Below are 16,756 nucleotides of genomic sequence, written 5' to 3' on the forward strand. Positions count from 1 at the left end.
TGGGCAATGCCAACCTACATATGCTTGATGACATTAAACATTATCCCAATTTCCATCAATCCTTATCTAGTGGTAATCTAGTGCAACACCATCTCATCTGGGCCTTCTTTACATTCCCAATCAAAGTGAACAAACAGGCCCTGCCCAACCCTATAAAGGTTTTGTCGCCATTCGATATAGAAAAGTGATTTTGGCATAAGTTTTGCGTTTGGATCATGTGAGGAAATGTAAATACAAAATCCCTTCAAGCCGCTGGTGTGGAGGAAATTAGCATCTAAGAATAGTGTCCCTTGAAACAAATCATCATCTATAGTTAATAAATATTTCCTTCATTATATTGGATCAAAATCCATGGTTCAGATTGCCCAATATCAATTCACATCAGCCTGACCCTCTCAAATGGGGCTTCAGACTAACTTATATATTTCATTTTATATATAAATTGAACAAATTATAAACATTATAAATATGCATGGCTTTGGTGAAAGAGCAGAACCTTGAAAATTGAAACCCATACTAGCAAGGCCTTTTCCCCACCATTTTGATTTTTGAGCTCTACATGAGGCTGGACCGACAAACTCGGCAAATAAAAATCAAACAAGACTCAACTCGTCTACTGTGTCGGCACCTTCAGTGACTCGTTGAGCTTCACTTGCGGCTATTTTCTTACGGAGTGCCACCAATTCTTCACCAGCATCACATATATAGGCCGCAGCTTGCCTTCCAGACAGAGTTGCACCTTCCATACTGTCAATGTAGTCCTGTACAAAAGCAAACCCTATTTTAGTGTTTCTTTTTAACCGCTTTTGTTAGAATTGAACACACAACATTGTAGTTGCACCCTAGCATCCTAAGTTCCTAACAGTTGGGGATAAGCAGAGAGAAGTGATTCCTTCTGTTTAAGTTGCAAGAAGGCTACTGTTGGTTTTAGGAGCTACCCATAGCGAGAGCACATGTTATATATGTTAATTGGGTTAAATAATAGTAGAGAGCCACAAACATAGCATATGACAAATTGTTTTGCATATCTAAATTAAAACAGAACAGAAGCATGAAGTTGTCGGATCTTTGGCTAGTCCGACAGTGGGAAGGGGCTCACAAGTTGAAGCAAGAGAGAGTGACGAAAGGATTCAGATAGGGTGCAACACCCAGGCCAGGGATTGGAGATACCAGCTCTAAAGGTGGCACACATTTGAAGAATGTGTGTATAAGGGACCGCGTCATAAAAGAAATAGACAATAAAAATCTAGAAAATGTATATCCAATGTAATTTTAAAATCAAAACACTGATCCAAATGGGAAAGAGCCATATGTAGATAGCAGTTAAGTGATGAAATCACAAAACAAATAAGATCAGCAAAGCTGTTACCTGCTTTGTATAGGAACCTGCAAGGAAGAAGTTTTTCACTGGTGTCTTTTGATTGGGTCTGAAAGGGTCTTTTCCGGGTCCCTCGCGATATAGAGATTGACCAATTTTGACTACAGAAGACCAGAGAACTTCTAAACCTTGAGAGGATGGGAACAAAGCCAAGACCTGGTAAAATATAACACCATGAATTAATCACTGTGCATTTATACTTGGGCACAATCACTCATCATACTTAAAAAGCCACCCATAAACTAAAAACAATTCCAAATAAGAGCATCTCACTGTTGGCGTGTAAAGAAATGCCAATGTCAAGTAGTGGAAAAAAGAGCTTATCCTAAGATGTTTGAACTTATCTTCCACTATCATATATAAATTTCTACTTCACAGTCAAGTGCAACTAAACTACTAAATCTATTTGATTTAGCTCATAAACTCAGAAAATGATATGCATAATTTATGAATTTCAATATTCATGACATTAAGCTTTGAACATAAAGGATAGCCTACTTTCAGCCTTACAGATTATTAAGGCATACATGCATGCGATATAGTGAAAAAAGAGATAGACTGCATGCTACTAAAACGGCTTGTCCCAAGTCACAACAATGACTGTCAGAAATTAGACAATTTCTATATTGCTTTGTTAACTGAATGCCATGCCCAGCCCTTAGAGATAATCTTTCATAGTTAATAAGGTATTTGAATATATGCATGGGAGGAGAGAGGGCCGGGGGGTGCCTTCATGATTGGGCTTAGATTTCTAGACAATTTGCCCAAGGGCAAAAAAGTCTCACAGTCAGCTGCTAAGCGACAGATATGCAAAACGGTTTTTTCTTTTTGTAAAACTTTCCATGGTCGTCTAAAGCCCATATGTCATAATCATGGTCTTAAACTTCAACTGAAATCCGAAATTTCTGATTTGGGTGAAGACCGAAACTGAAATTTTGTTAAAATGATTAATTTTAATTTTTTTTTCCCAGGATTTCGGCCGAAATTACTGAAATTTCGTTACAAAAATGTGAAATTTCATTTTTTTTTTTACCGATTTTAGGCCGAAATTTGGCCGAGTCTATAGCCAAAACCAAGATTTAAAACCATGGTCATAATGCAGGTACATGCATGCATTCATATACGTTTGGATGTTTCTATGCATTTTGCAATAGCAACAAAAGTGCAAGTGAAGGTCAATTAGGCCATGAGAAGTAAGTTGCTTATAGCTACTAACCTGCTTTTGAACTCTGTTAATGATTTCATCATTTGGCAGTGGCATGTAAGGATCGCCAGGAGTAAGTACAGCCCTGAAAGAAACCTTCAGTTAGAAGGGAAGTAAAATAGTGTGTGAATTGAACATAAGAATTATCGTGAAGAATTTAAGTTGAAATGTATCTGTCTTGAATCATTTGAAGTAAAAAACGTGAAACTCGGCATATAAATTAAAAATAAATAAAGAATAAAAAGAATGTGTGTGTGTGTGTGAAAGAAACAACATATGGATAACAGAGCATTATTACATTTCCGTTGGTCTTTTACCATGCCCCATTTTATTTTCAGTGAAGAGTGGAGACTAATACTTGAATGATGATGATAAGCCAATTAAAATAATCTAATAGCATAACTAATCCTCCCAATGTTATCCAATCATACTATATTACCTTTTAAATAATAGAACAGCAAATTAGCAATGAAACCATACTGTAGATTTACTAGAAATAGATAAAAGTAGTAAAATAAGCTAGACTAGCCACATAGATAAATACCATAAAGACAATCACGTAAGCATACAAGTTTGTATATGTGAAAACCTTGCATACAAGTTTGTCTTCATGAAAACCAAAGATTTGATGCATTTATAAATTGTTGGTGTTAATAAATGAATTCCTAAACATGCATTACAAAAGTAAAGTTGCTACGGAAGGATAAATTTTAGGGAGTTCATAACAAATTAAAAATTAAAAAATCCAATGTAATAATCATGTTGAGTAGATTTCTAATTTTCTCTCGTGTCAAAATAAATATGGAAAAAATAACATCTTCCTTACTGGATAAGGGAACCTTGTCCCTCAATGTAATAATCATCTGGAGAAGTGAGTGCGAGGTCTGCAAAGCAGGAAAAATCTGCATCCGGAGTATAAAGAAGGTTGTCCAACCCTACAGCTTGACGCAATTGCCTAGCAGTCACAGATAGGGAAGCTTAGTGTGAATTCTTGAAGAAAAGGATCACTACATTTCAACATACTAAACACAAGACACAACCAGGGTTACAAATTTCGGTTTCGGCCTTGAACGAAACCGAAATTTCTGAAAAATAGTATATTTTTGAAAAAAAATATCATTTTCCCGAAAATTGTTGAAATTTTGGGTTCGGGGGATATCGGTTTCGGTCCCAACCGAAATTTCGGTGTTTGGGCCGAAATTTAAAACATTGGAGACAACATAACTAGTCGTGGAAAACAATGCATCTTAATTTCATAAATAAAATAACAGTAAAAACCCTTCTAAACTAAATGGAAATAGAATCACCTTGATCGTTCTAGATCTTGTAGCTCTGTTACCCAGCCATTGTATCTAAGTTGAACGGTGACAACTGGCACTCCAACTAGTTTATAGATATTATCAAAAAGATCCCATTCCCTCCATCGTGGCGGAACTAATCTTTTAATACCAGGGACATCACATGCTGCCATAAGAATACAACAATTATTTGTGTCGTATATCAAGACCATGTGAGAAAACATATAAAAATAATATCCAAATCTATATCAACAAACCTGCGACATACACATCAGCCTTCACGGTTTTCTTATTTGTAGCCTGATATTTAGAGCAATATCGAGTAAAAGTTAGTCAACAGTATAGAAGATTTCTTGCGGAAAGTGCTCAAAAGGCATCATTAAGACTTCAGATAAAGATTATGATTTTGAAAATAAATCAGTGAATGCAATCAGACACGGCTTCCAACAGTCTACTAATGAGTTAAATGATATAAAACACTTAGATTGAAAATATCTACTAATTAGGTAAATGATATAAGATATTTAGCTCAGGCTTATCTACTAATGAGTTAAATGATATAAAACACATCGCTTCGGCATGTATAATTTAGTTAAATAGAATAATACGTAGAGAACAAGAGAGATGGATCAACCACATGACAACCACCTTATTCCTTTTATAGGCGGAGAGATTGTGGGCCTTATTGCCATTGCAGAATTGAAAGAACATCTGAAAAGAATAAAAACTTAAGGATTTCTTAGGATTTCTTAGGATTTCTCTTTTATTGGTTCCTAGATTGTGATGAGACTTGGAGTAGTCAATTGTGTTGGGGGCTTGGAGTAGTCAATTAATTCCTCATGCCCCACATTAGGAGAGAGTGAGGAGAATCCTGAAGTATCTAGGAAGTGTATCATGTAGGCCTTTAATGGTCATCTATGTATCTTAGCCATGGTTTTTAAATTTTTACCAAAAACAACACGAAACAACTGAAATGTTTCTGTTTCCATCCCCACCGAAATACGTACCGAAACCGGAACTCATGCTAAAAGCAAACCGTAAGTGAATATGTTACATTATTTCGGTCGAAACAAAACATGTCGGTTTCAATTGAAAATTTCAGTTAAAGTCCTATAAAATCACAAAAATGTACAGAAACATACACAAATGATGGAAATTTAAGACGAATCTTCAGAAAATGCTAGAAAAATATTTATTTTACCTAAAAAAAAGTAAAAGAAAAGAATTGAATGAAAAATATTAGAAAATAATAAATAATGTTTAAATATTATAAAAACTTCAGTCGACTCAGTACAACGCGGATGAGTACTCGATTGACGCGGTCATAATTCGGGAGAGTCAAAGGAGTTTTTATTGACTCTGTAGGGCATAACGTGGAATGCAGACAAGGTAAAAGGGAGTCAGCTCGGGGGAGTCCACAATGACGTGAGGGAGTTTTAAAACTATACTTCTATATGCATTCCAAACTGAAAAGTTTGATTAACATCTGTAATATATTTAATTCAATTGCAGTTGATTTGCATGGTTGCGTAATGGATGCTCAACTTTCAAAAAAATTCTAGAATGCTGTAAATGTTACTTGCTCTCACTTTAGTCTTAAGAATAGAAGTTAAAAGAAGATTGTGCATGTAGTAATCAACCTTGGACATGGCAATGCCAGTAACGTATGTTTCTCCATCAGCAGATTTATCATAAAGTATCTCTCTGCATCCCCACCTGAGGTGAAACCTAGAGTAATGGACCAAAAACAATATATATCACAATTAATAACATTAAAAAATAAGGAAAAAAAGTAACAAGGAAAAATAAAGACACATCATTCCAAGTCAATGTCTATCTTATCCACACCTGCCTCCTCTGTCAGTGATATACTTCCTAATAGGGCCACTCAAGTAGACATCAGGAGAACCCTTAAGCATGCGCAGTAAAGAAGCCTCCGTCTTAGTCGCAAACAAAGTGAATATAGTGAGCATACAGCGGGCACTGATATTATCACAGTCAATAAACCCAAGGGCATAAGCGACAGGGTCCCATATTCTCTGGATACTCGCTCGAGTGCCACCCTTCGACAGGAACCAATCAGAGAAGCTAATCTGAAAACACGAGTAATGATGGTTTCCGTAACATCAGATCGCGGCAGAAAAATGGACCAGCCGAGAGAGAGAGAGAGAGAGAGAGAGAGAGAGAGAGAGAGAGAGAGAGAGGGGTATATGCCATTGTTATGATATTGGTACAAGCTCTCTTTATTTTATAACTTCTCAGTTTGGTTATTGGTAGCTTTCTGGGAATTGTACCGGCCAATAGAAAAATGTAAAATAAAGAGATGAGTAACAACAAAGGTTTTAAATTTTGGTTTAACAAATTTTGGCCGAAATTACCGAAATTTCAGAAATTAGTAAAATTTTGAATAAAAAATTCATTTCTACTGAAATTTCGGAAATGTCCCAAATTTTGGCCGAGGGGATTTCGGTTTCGGTCCCAACCGAAATCCGAAATTTCGGTATTTCAGCCAAAATTTCAAACAACACCACCAAAACAGGAGAGTGCAGCATGTGCATACTATGCATAATTGGAAGGTTCTATAATATCCAAATGCGGACAGAAAATATTCTAGGAAACCATCCCAAAAGAAGTACCATTGATAACATGTTTCTCTTCCCAAAGAATTTAATTCGCAACAATTATTAGCAGAGTAAAAAATTCATGGTCATAATGAGAGCTCTCTACTTACGCTATCCAAGTTCCGTATGTCTGTCATTGCACCATCTGGATCGATAAGAGCCCGCACAACTGGGCTTAGAGCAAGAGCAAGAGCATTCCTTGCTTTATCATAAGTCTGCCAATGAACAACATGTCAAAGATAATGCATTATATACATGTAGAACCAAGTAAAAAGGCGTAGCTCTTCACTTAGATAATCAGCCAAAGGCAATTTAAAGATGAAATATTTAGATATGTGGGAGATGTAAAAAATAGGGGAAGAAAGTACAAAAAATAGAGGTGAGCAGTTACATAAACACAAACAAAAAGATAATGTTGAAGCTTAGAACTCAATACAGATCCTACCAAATACAAAGGAACCCACACAATAAGAAAAATTGTTGGCCAAGAAAGTCCACAGGGACAAAAGGCTATGAATTCTTTGATGTGTGCAAAGGAACCCACATAAATACCTTAATCTGTTTTGTGGAGAGAAATGCACGAATACCATGCAATGGTGCCCCCACCGGAAAGCGAAAGTCAAGTTCTGAGATGGAAAATTAAGTTATATGTTGCAGATCAAGAAATATAAAACTCCGGAATCCAGAATAATACTCCCCAAATCCCAATAAACAAGCTAGACGATTTGTTAATTTCAAAAACATAACTTGACTAACTATGTTGTAACAAAATCATAAACCATACCACCAATTTCGCCTCCTTCGTTTACAAAAGTATGAGTGTGATCTTTCACAAGTAAATTTTCCTTGGCTCCCACCTGAGTTTAGATATAAGCAGAGAAACAATGAGAGAAATACCATGAGAGATTTGTAGTGTAGACATGAATATTGCCTTATTAAAGGAAACAATTTTTCATTATTATTAAAAAAAAAAAAGAAATTCCATTCATAGCTGTAAAGGCAGCTGTTGTTCATAAGAATCTGCGGTTTGACTTTCTATTGATTACAAAAAAAAAAATAGCTGGAAGGATAAGAATTTATTTGATTAACTCCAGAACCCACAGATGACGTTTTGACAGCAAAAAATAAATAAGTAAAAAAAAAATCCTCCTGATAATTCTTTTAGGAAGCAAGCTAGCCTTACTGTCTAGAAAAATTAACAGTCTAGCAAAATAAAAATCAGTTCAAAGCACATGGCAATGCTGTTTTTTGTTTTGTTTTTTTGAATGGCTCTGTTTTTTCCTCTTCAAGATGCAACAATGCATTATAAACATGCGCCCACTTCGAAAGTCCAGGCATCATGTTTTCACGACCATTTTTTCTGGATTGGCCGCATATTGACTCATTCTTACTACTTGGGCAACAAGCCTGGTTAGATAATTTTATTTCTTTAGCTTTAATTTCTTTATTCATGAAATTTTCTAAAGGATTCATTGAGCTGACCCCAACTAGTTTGGGACAAAGGCTTAGTTGAGTTGAGTTGAGTTGAGTTGAGTTGAGTTGGCCAACTTGATCCTCTTCCCCAGGGATCCCAGATGACGGAACCCTAGGAGAGCCGCCAACTCCAACTATCGTCGATTGCCAGAAAGAGAGATTTTCTCAAAGTCACCATTGAGCCTTACATTTCTTTAATTCCTTTCATTTATTTTATTTTATCTCTGCATTTCTTTAACTCCTTTCATTTATTTTATTTTATCTCGTATTTTTAGTATCCTAACTCATTTCATCCAATATGTTTATCTCCTGGTGTAGTAAGGATTTATAGAGAGAAAAGTGAAGAATTATGATGACCAAAGATTCATGAGAAGTCAAGGACTCAAGCTAATCAAACCTACACAATAACCATGGATCCAATCCAGATCAATGCCGAGGTTACCCTTAAACACGCTCTTTATGATAAGAATATATTCCAACAGATCACCACTTTACATGGATGGAATTAACTCCTAATTATAAGATGAAATTTGGCAGCTTGGCAATAGAAACTTGTAGATGAAAAACTATTAAATACGTAAACATTAAAAACTGCCATTCTAACAGCTTATTCTATGGGAAGTGATATTTACGCCCCTTTTGATTACTAGGGACACCCAACGTCAGTGTATCAATGACTAAAGGGGGGCTAATGTACTTGATGTCAGATGAATCCAGTGGGTTTGATTGCCATAGTACACTGGCGCTGGGTGTCCCTAGTAAGCAAAAGGGGCGTAAATATCACTTCTCTATTCTATGAGCAATGATACTGAGCGCAGTCATAAATAAATAAAATCGTGATGAATATAAGCCTCAACTAGGACATTCCCATTTCTGGGTCAAGAAAATTACTCTGCATGAATGATGATAAGTATGAGGATGTAACCTTTTTCATTAGACGAAAAAGGTTGTTGTAGCAACCAAAGAAAACGTGCAGTCCCATTTCAATGTGGTTTCCATGCTTATCCTGAAATGATCCCACTTTTCCACCAATGAAAGAACGTGATTCATATATATCAACCTGTAGATGAAATCAAAAGACGCATCTTAAATAGTCTCATTATAATATCGTGAGTCATAAATTATGAAAAGATAGATTTATCTAATAGGATCTGAGAGAAATGGACAATGTCTGCTCTAGCCTTCTAAGGTTCTGAAAGAAAGAACAAGCACGACAAAGGGAAGTTTCTGTCAAGAGTGGAATGGGTCAAAATGGTGCTGCCATCATAGTTTTAAATTTCGGCAGAAATTTTTCGGTTTCGGTCCAAACCAAGTACACTACATCGGTTTTTTACAGGATTTCGACGAAGGCAAAATTTTGCCAGAATCTACAAAATTTCCACCGAAATTTAGGCTGAATCCAAAAAATTCGGTTTTGGTTGTGACCGAAACCGACACCGAACTGACATTTAAATCCTTGGCTGCCATGCCAACAGTGCCAAATTCCACGGGTAATAAGTGTAAAGCACAGGTGGCAACTAAGATGTAAGTTCTTGCTGGCAAATTCCAGTCATAACAGTTGAAAATGAAAGGGTGTAGATGGCCCCAACATAGCTAAATACCTCTTGTAGCAGACCAAAATAAAATATATGCATAAGAATGCAAAGAAGAAAAACCATTCTAGAGCAAATGCTGGGTGAACCTCATGGCCTTGATCCAAAAGCTCCACAGCTGTTGACATGCCAGCAAGACCAGCTCCAATAATAGCCACTTTAAGCTTAGGTCCTTTATAATGCTCGGGTTCTGGTGGGAATAACCCTTTTGGAGCTGCCATGTAAATCGTGCATTTAACAACATAAATGTCACACCCAAATACCATCTAGTATCAGTGGGAGAATGTAAATATAGTACCATCAAACAAATATCTTCTAACTCATGAGCAACATAAAATATTAAAATATCAAATGTAACTGTCATAACATATGAACTTTGGGAGTACTTGAAATACGATTGTGTGGGTCAGTGAATTCTTCCTCTAATGCCAAGATCCACTCTATCAATTACGCTCAACTCAACTTACTACTAACTAGTATAATAATGCTTTACTTAAATCAAATTTTCAAATACTCAAAAGATTAGGTGTACAAGGAGTGAAAGCAAATAATTTCATCTACATATGCTCTGAATCATGAGGGTTTGGTGTCTCAACACATCATTCTCCAATTACCATCAGAACTTTGTGATCCTTATTTTTCTAAATGTGTGACAGCGTGCTTTCTCAGACAATAACAAATATACAATTACACAAGAAATTGTATCGGTTGTATTTTTCTCCACCACATAGAACCAACATCATTCTCTAATTACTGTCCACAACTTTGTGAACCCTATTTTTATAAAATGCGTGTCTTAGTGCTTTCTCAGACAATAACAACTATGCAAAGGAAATTGTATGATTTGTTTTTTTTTTTGTCTCCACCACATAGAACCAACATAATGACTGCTACATCTTTGCATTTCATAATTGCAATGTCACAATCCACGGGGGCCTACTAGTTTAAGAAGTGTGCCATCGTCGACTAGTGTTAACAAAAATTATGTTTTGTTATGTTGTTTTCTTTTTTACATACTAAGAATGAATAAAGGGTACCAATAGTGCTCAAATGCTAGACCAGCATCAAAACCCACATATTCCCCAATACTACAAAAGAGTATTAAAATGTAAGCAACATTCAAACACCCCAAAAATGCTGAAAATCTCTGCTCCAGTCTCACTGAAATTCTCTCCAATTCCAGTAATAAACAAAAATCCATATTTTATTTTATTTTTGAAAAGATAATGAAATAAGATGTTTAAATAAAACTAAAAAGGGGGCAGACGTGTAGGATTTTACAACAGTCCCCAATCTCGTCAATGAGAAACATTCAAGAGGAAGATTAACAAAATAATAATAATAAAAAACAGTAATCAATTAGCCAAAGTCATCACAGACTCTAAATTCCCAACCCCTCCATCTGTGACAAGCTCCCACCACAAAACTCTAATCCCTAACCCTAAAAAACTAGTCCAAATTCAAATGAAAAAGAGTGAATTCAAATCAAACGAATACTCACCATTCACACTCATATCAGAAACCTGGTTATCCAGCGAAGAACGAACATCTAACCTCTGCGCCCCCTTCAACTGAAACTTCCCACCGTGCAAAACCATCGAAAAACCCACAGAACACCCCAAAAAATCTCTCCGAAAGCCATTTTTTCTTCCCAAAGGAGTAGTGGGGAAACAGGTAGAAGAAGCCATGATCTAAACGAAAAAACAAAGAAAGCTAGGGTTTGTTCTTCAACAAGAAGAAGAAGAAGAAGAATCACAGAGTAGGATCTTTTAAGAAGGAGATGCCTGCACGGTGGATTTTGTCATGGCTTCCTCTGATAGATTCCACTACTCTACTCTGCCATTATAAAATTAGACAATGAGGTGTGTTTTTATCAAAAATGGGGGATGGGAATTACTTTATTTGGTAGTTAACTATTGTTAGGATGAGAGTGTGGAGATTTTGACATCGATTCTAACGGGCGTGTAATAACTAAATAAGCGTGCCTTATCTGAAATGGAGGAAGCACTAAGAACTGCCTTGAGTGGATGACCTCCTCAGTAGTCCTCTGTGGGTCACGGAATCTGTGGTCCTTATGTTTATAGGTTAGGAGGAATTTCTTGATATTTTATATGGTGTAAGCCCTTATAGTCCTGTATTTTTCAAGAAGTACTGTACTGACTACACTATAGGATGATCCAAACCGTCCATGTGATAGGACAGGACTTGATGGGCCATAACTTAAATTTGTTGTGCCCAAAAAATCATTTTCATAGGATGATCGTAGCCGTCTGATCTATAGAGGTTTCCATAATATGCAGTTCATAGAAATGATTTTTTGGGCACGACCTATTTACGTTGTGGCCCATCACATGGACGGTTTAGATCATCCTATAGTTTAGTCCGTGCAGTGCTTTTTGAAAAATAAGGGACTATAAGGGCATAAATAGGTTGTATCCTCTTTTGATTCCACCTGATTCTGGTGTTTGGTTTGAAAAATGAACGGAAATAAAGGAAGAGGAATTGACATGGGCGGAATTGCGAGGGGAAGTGTTGGAATCTGTTTCTTATCCCAAGATGTGGTATCATGATTCTAGCCAGGTCAGAATGAAAGTTTTATTGGAATTTTTTTGAATTAAATTTTTATTTTATTTTATTTTTTTCTCATTTCATTTAGGAATCAGAATAGTATGTCGATTTCGATTCCTTGATTACGGCCCGCGTTTGGATTGCTGGAATTGGGAATAAGAATGGGTATCCGATTCCAAAGTCAGTGATTCCGGTGTTTGGTTGTGATTAGTGAATGGAGTAATGAACTCCCGTCGGAATGTCAAGCGGAATACAAGGCGTCATCTGTTAGACTGTTACCCACCGAAGGAGGTGGTATTCTGATTCCCGGAATCAGACTTAAAATTCAAGGGTTCGTCACTGAAAAGAGCCTGACTAGAAAACAAAAATGAAAAACGTGACAAATCGAGCGATGGAAGGGCTCAATCTAAAATCTCCCACGGGTTTTTACAGTTGCTGGGTTTTGATTATCTGATCCTTAGCTTCCGATTCAACCCAGAAAGAAGAAAACAGATATCGTTCGAAGGGAAGAAGAAAACGGCCTGGCCACTGCAACTAAGATTGGCAGTAAACTCCATTTGCATGTAAGTGGAAGAAGGCTTGTAGCTGCAACTAAAAATATGGTGTTATTTTAACTAACGGTGAATGATCCCATTTGCATAAAAGCATTCCATCTTCGGTTTCTTTAATTAAATGAATTAGGGTTTGGAAAATTTGGGAGAAAATCCTCTTGCAAAATAGGAATCCTTGCTTGTGTTTTGTCTAAGAAAAGAAGATTGAGCTTGATACTGGATCAAGTCTCATTCTTTTCCTAATAAAACTTGGCCGATGAAGTAAAGGTGTGGCATGGGTTGTTGGTTCTTGAAATTGTGAAGATTTCCGTTACAGGTCTCATATTCCAGCTGACTATGTTGTTTAATTACACGAGTCTCTGCTGCATCTAAGCTATTTGTAAAAAGTCCTCAAAGGGTTCATTTGAATTTAAACAAGAAGCACTATCATAATTCTGTAAGAAAGACACTTTATGCCCATATGAATAACAGTTTGAGCATTGAAATTAGATGCTTTTCAATTAGGTGTTGATTGGTTCCAATCGAGACCTCATTTTGTTTGCTTATTTAGTTACATTGGTAGTGTAAATTCTGCCATAGCAGATACCTTCCTCAGGTTATGTAGCCCATCCCAAATTGGTTATAAACCAGTTTATTTGTTTCATGTAGAAGCTTCATTGAGCTGAATTTTAGACTTGAAAGTGGATACTTTAAGAAGCTGTTGACAGTCAAGCCTGTCAATTGATTTACTTCCAGTTGTTAATTGAGTATTGGATAACTACTAGTATTATGGGAGCAGAGTTAGCTTCGGCCGAAACCTTGTTCTTGGGACTGAGCATCTTCGCAAATTGGGCATAAATTAATGATGACATCAATTGGCATAAGAGAACCTCACCTTGCAAGATACTAAGATAGTGTATATGTGATGCAAGTTCTTATAACTACTGTACCAAAATTCATCATTTCCCTTTTGGAGAACTTATCATGCCTACAGAAGTTCTTAAAATATATTTTGATAAAATGGAAAATTTATTGAAATTTTGATTCCATTCGGACGTTAGTCGTGACACTACCAAACACTAGAATCAGAATAATGACCAATACCCTTGTTGAATTTCACTCCTCACCCAAACACTAGAATTGGAACTGCATTCCGTTGACAAGGGGAGTTGGAATAGGCTTGGAATGTGATGTCGATACCGATTCTTGATTCCGGCCATCCAAACGCAGATACTACGGTTAGGATCATCCTATGAAACTTACATTAGGGCCCAACAAATGAATAGTTTGAATCTTCGCACAAGGTTGGCCCCACTATTTCATTTTTTTCAAAAAAAATATATATATATATGTGCACGTATACCATATAAAAACTGCTATGGGAAGCATCTCTTGAAAAAGCTTCAATGGAGTCTAGTCTACGCGCATGAGACCAATATGATCTAAACACGTCATCAGTGGCCCTACTATGTGGATGGCCCCTCCTCTCCTTCAAATCTGCTCTTATCGAAAAGTCTTGAGCATTAGATCAATGAATTGTGAATCTACAATTTCCGGAAAAAAAATAAAATAGAAGAACTATTCAGAAAGTCATTTTTACAACTAAAAGAAAATTTGTGGATCCTACATAGCCATAGGAGGCCTGTATACGATGTCATGACCGTTAATCCTGTAGAAGATCGTGAGGCGGCCCACATTCTGTTCCATCCTGAATGGACATCACATGCATGAGATAAAGCACTACAGTAGTCAATGTTTTATCTTATCTAATTTTCTACATGGAGTCCTAAATAAGGTTATAGGGTTCTAGGGCATAGGAACATTTGATGCCATTAGCCAGACTCGTCGCGGTTGCTAAAATAGGGCTTAATAAGTATAATTTAGAAAAAAGTGGGAAAATGACTTTCTGTTAACAATTTTTACCTCCAACCTCAAGGTTGAAGAACATAGCCTTAATAGTTGGGCTAAAGGCTCAACCCCATGCATATTCAATTAGGGCCCGTTTGGATTCCTCATACTTTGTATTTGGATTTGGAATTGAGTTTTGACTGCAAAATGAATGGATCTGGCAGCACATGTTGAGAGAGAGAGAGAGAGGGGGGTACTTCCTGGCAGAGGGGAGAGGTTGAGGAGCAAAGAGGGTGAAGGAAACTACCGGATCTGTGGATTTCCAATTTCTTATTTCCACAACAAATTTAGAAATCTGATTTTTTTCACCGTCAGCTGTTGAATTAGAAATCCAAGAATTTAATCCGATCAAAATTACAATGCAAAAAGGGCTGCAAATGTGAGAAATTCAAATCAAAATCTTCTCGGCATCCAAACGGGCCCTAACTTAGGTTAGGATTGTTCAAGTAATCTGATTTCAAGCTATGAGATTAACAACAACGGCTAGACAGATTAGGGATCGAGGTCTTGCATATGCCATGGGCGGACAATCTCACTTTCCTAAGGGTCTGCTTGGATGTTGGAAAAGAAATAGAATGAGAAAGGAATGACGTAGCGAAAGGAAAAGAAAAAAGAACCCAAAATGTCTCCCATGAAAATTTTCCAATTCCATGAAGTGTTTGGTTTTTACAAATTTTTTTTATCATACTCTTTGTTGTAATCTGACAAATTTTGAGATTTCACTAATTCTTGGATGCTTTACAATAATCTCAAGGTATGCTTATATAGAGCACTTACACGATAAACATGGAATTGAATTAAGATAATTATAGAAGGATATATTCCTAATAATCTACTTTCCTAATCTCTCTTGCTTGCCTCTTCTAATCCACTTGGCTAATTTATCTAGTTGTTTCATTTAGCCAACTTACCCAATCTACCTCCAAGATAATCCAATTGTGAGATCTTAAACCAATCCAACCATTGGATCCCACATATTCTAACATGCCCCCTCAAACGTATATGGATTGAAAATACGTTTGACAATAATAAAAAAATTCCCAATACAATAGAATTCCCCAAATTACAAATGTAATCAAAATCAACCGATTTGATGCACACTTCCAGAAGTCGATGACGAAGATCTTTTGATGAAGACTGTTGTTGCTGCCAATGATCATTAATGATGGTTGCCGAAGAAGATGCCAGTTGACATTTCGTCACGAATAGGGCTTAAAAGCCAATAGATCATAGCCTTGATAGGGCTAAATGATACTCAAGCCTTGATGGGCGAGTAGAAATGGGTCGCAATGGACCAATGTCGGAATTGGTAAGAATTGGGTTACTATGGACCGATGCCGGAATGGGCAACAAGTGGGTCACAATGGACCGATGCCGGAATGGGCAACAAGTGGGTCACTATGGACCAATGCCGAAATAGGTAACAAGGAAAAAATAACAAAGAGATGGGTGACAATGAGTGACACGCGACAACAAACAGTGGAAGATTTTAATGACAAATATCGGTGATAACACGTAACTTTTAAAACATGGGGCACTCCTTGAAAAAGAGCTCATATATCAAATGCAGGGACTCTTGTAAGAGGAGTGCAATAAAATATGCAAGGGCCAAGGGGATGAGAAATTAAAATGAAGGAGGTGCCCATATCAATTTTGGGTAGATATTTTTCAAAGGACAAAGATCAATGGTGTGGTGAAATAAAATTTGAGGTGCTGATTTCACACCTTTCCATCATTCCTATCTCCCACGTATAAAGGTACCAAGGTAACACACACAGGTGTCTTTTCGTAGTTGCTGCAGAATTTTTGGTGGACGAAACTTCAGCAGAAGAAGTCGCAGCCCTTGAAGATTTAATAAATAAAAAAAGTTATGTGGGTCACTTTAATGATTTTCAGAAGGTACTTAGTTTGCCCTCTAAAGTGCTAGAACTGAGATGAAAAAACAAGAGCAAGAAAAAGTGTATTTTTTTTTCTTGACGGAGATGGAGCAACAGTAACTCGATTAGGGCCGGACATGCAAACTATTTGGAATTTTGCGAAATTTGGGATTTTGCCAAATTTTGGTTTTGGTTCGGATTTCGGTTGCAATTTGAAACCATGGGAGTAACAAACAAATAGGTCCTCACACTTGTTATCTTGCATTTCCTTTCATGGCAGTTAGGCACTCTTGGATTTTGAAAAGTG

At 36.7% G+C, this 16,756-nt stretch overlaps 1 protein-coding gene across 1 annotated transcript; it reads right to left on the reverse strand.

Annotated features, from left to right (window-relative positions):
* Positions 1-308: 308 nt before the first annotated feature.
* LOC143845723 (zeta-carotene desaturase, chloroplastic/chromoplastic-like) lies at positions 309-11,516 on the reverse strand. Its single transcript, XM_077354134.1, has 14 exons — positions 11,068-11,516; positions 9,656-9,780; positions 8,900-9,034; positions 7,286-7,358; positions 7,054-7,127; positions 6,612-6,716; positions 5,729-5,973; positions 5,521-5,608; positions 4,138-4,180; positions 3,890-4,046; positions 3,409-3,537; positions 2,595-2,667; positions 1,370-1,534; positions 309-761 (listed from the first exon to the last, which is right to left on the reverse strand). The coding sequence occupies exons 1-14, from the start codon at positions 11,252-11,254 to the stop codon at positions 594-596; spliced, it is 1,767 nt and encodes a 588-aa protein (XP_077210249.1). The 5' UTR covers positions 11,255-11,516; the 3' UTR covers positions 309-593.
* Positions 11,517-16,756: the final 5,240 nt, after the last annotated feature.

This window comes from Tasmannia lanceolata, unplaced genomic scaffold, assembly GCF_043159265.1.
Source record: "Tasmannia lanceolata isolate RefF3 unplaced genomic scaffold, GAP_Taslan_0.1 ptg000015l, whole genome shotgun sequence".
Lineage (NCBI taxonomy): Eukaryota > Viridiplantae > Streptophyta > Magnoliopsida > Canellales > Winteraceae > Tasmannia > Tasmannia lanceolata.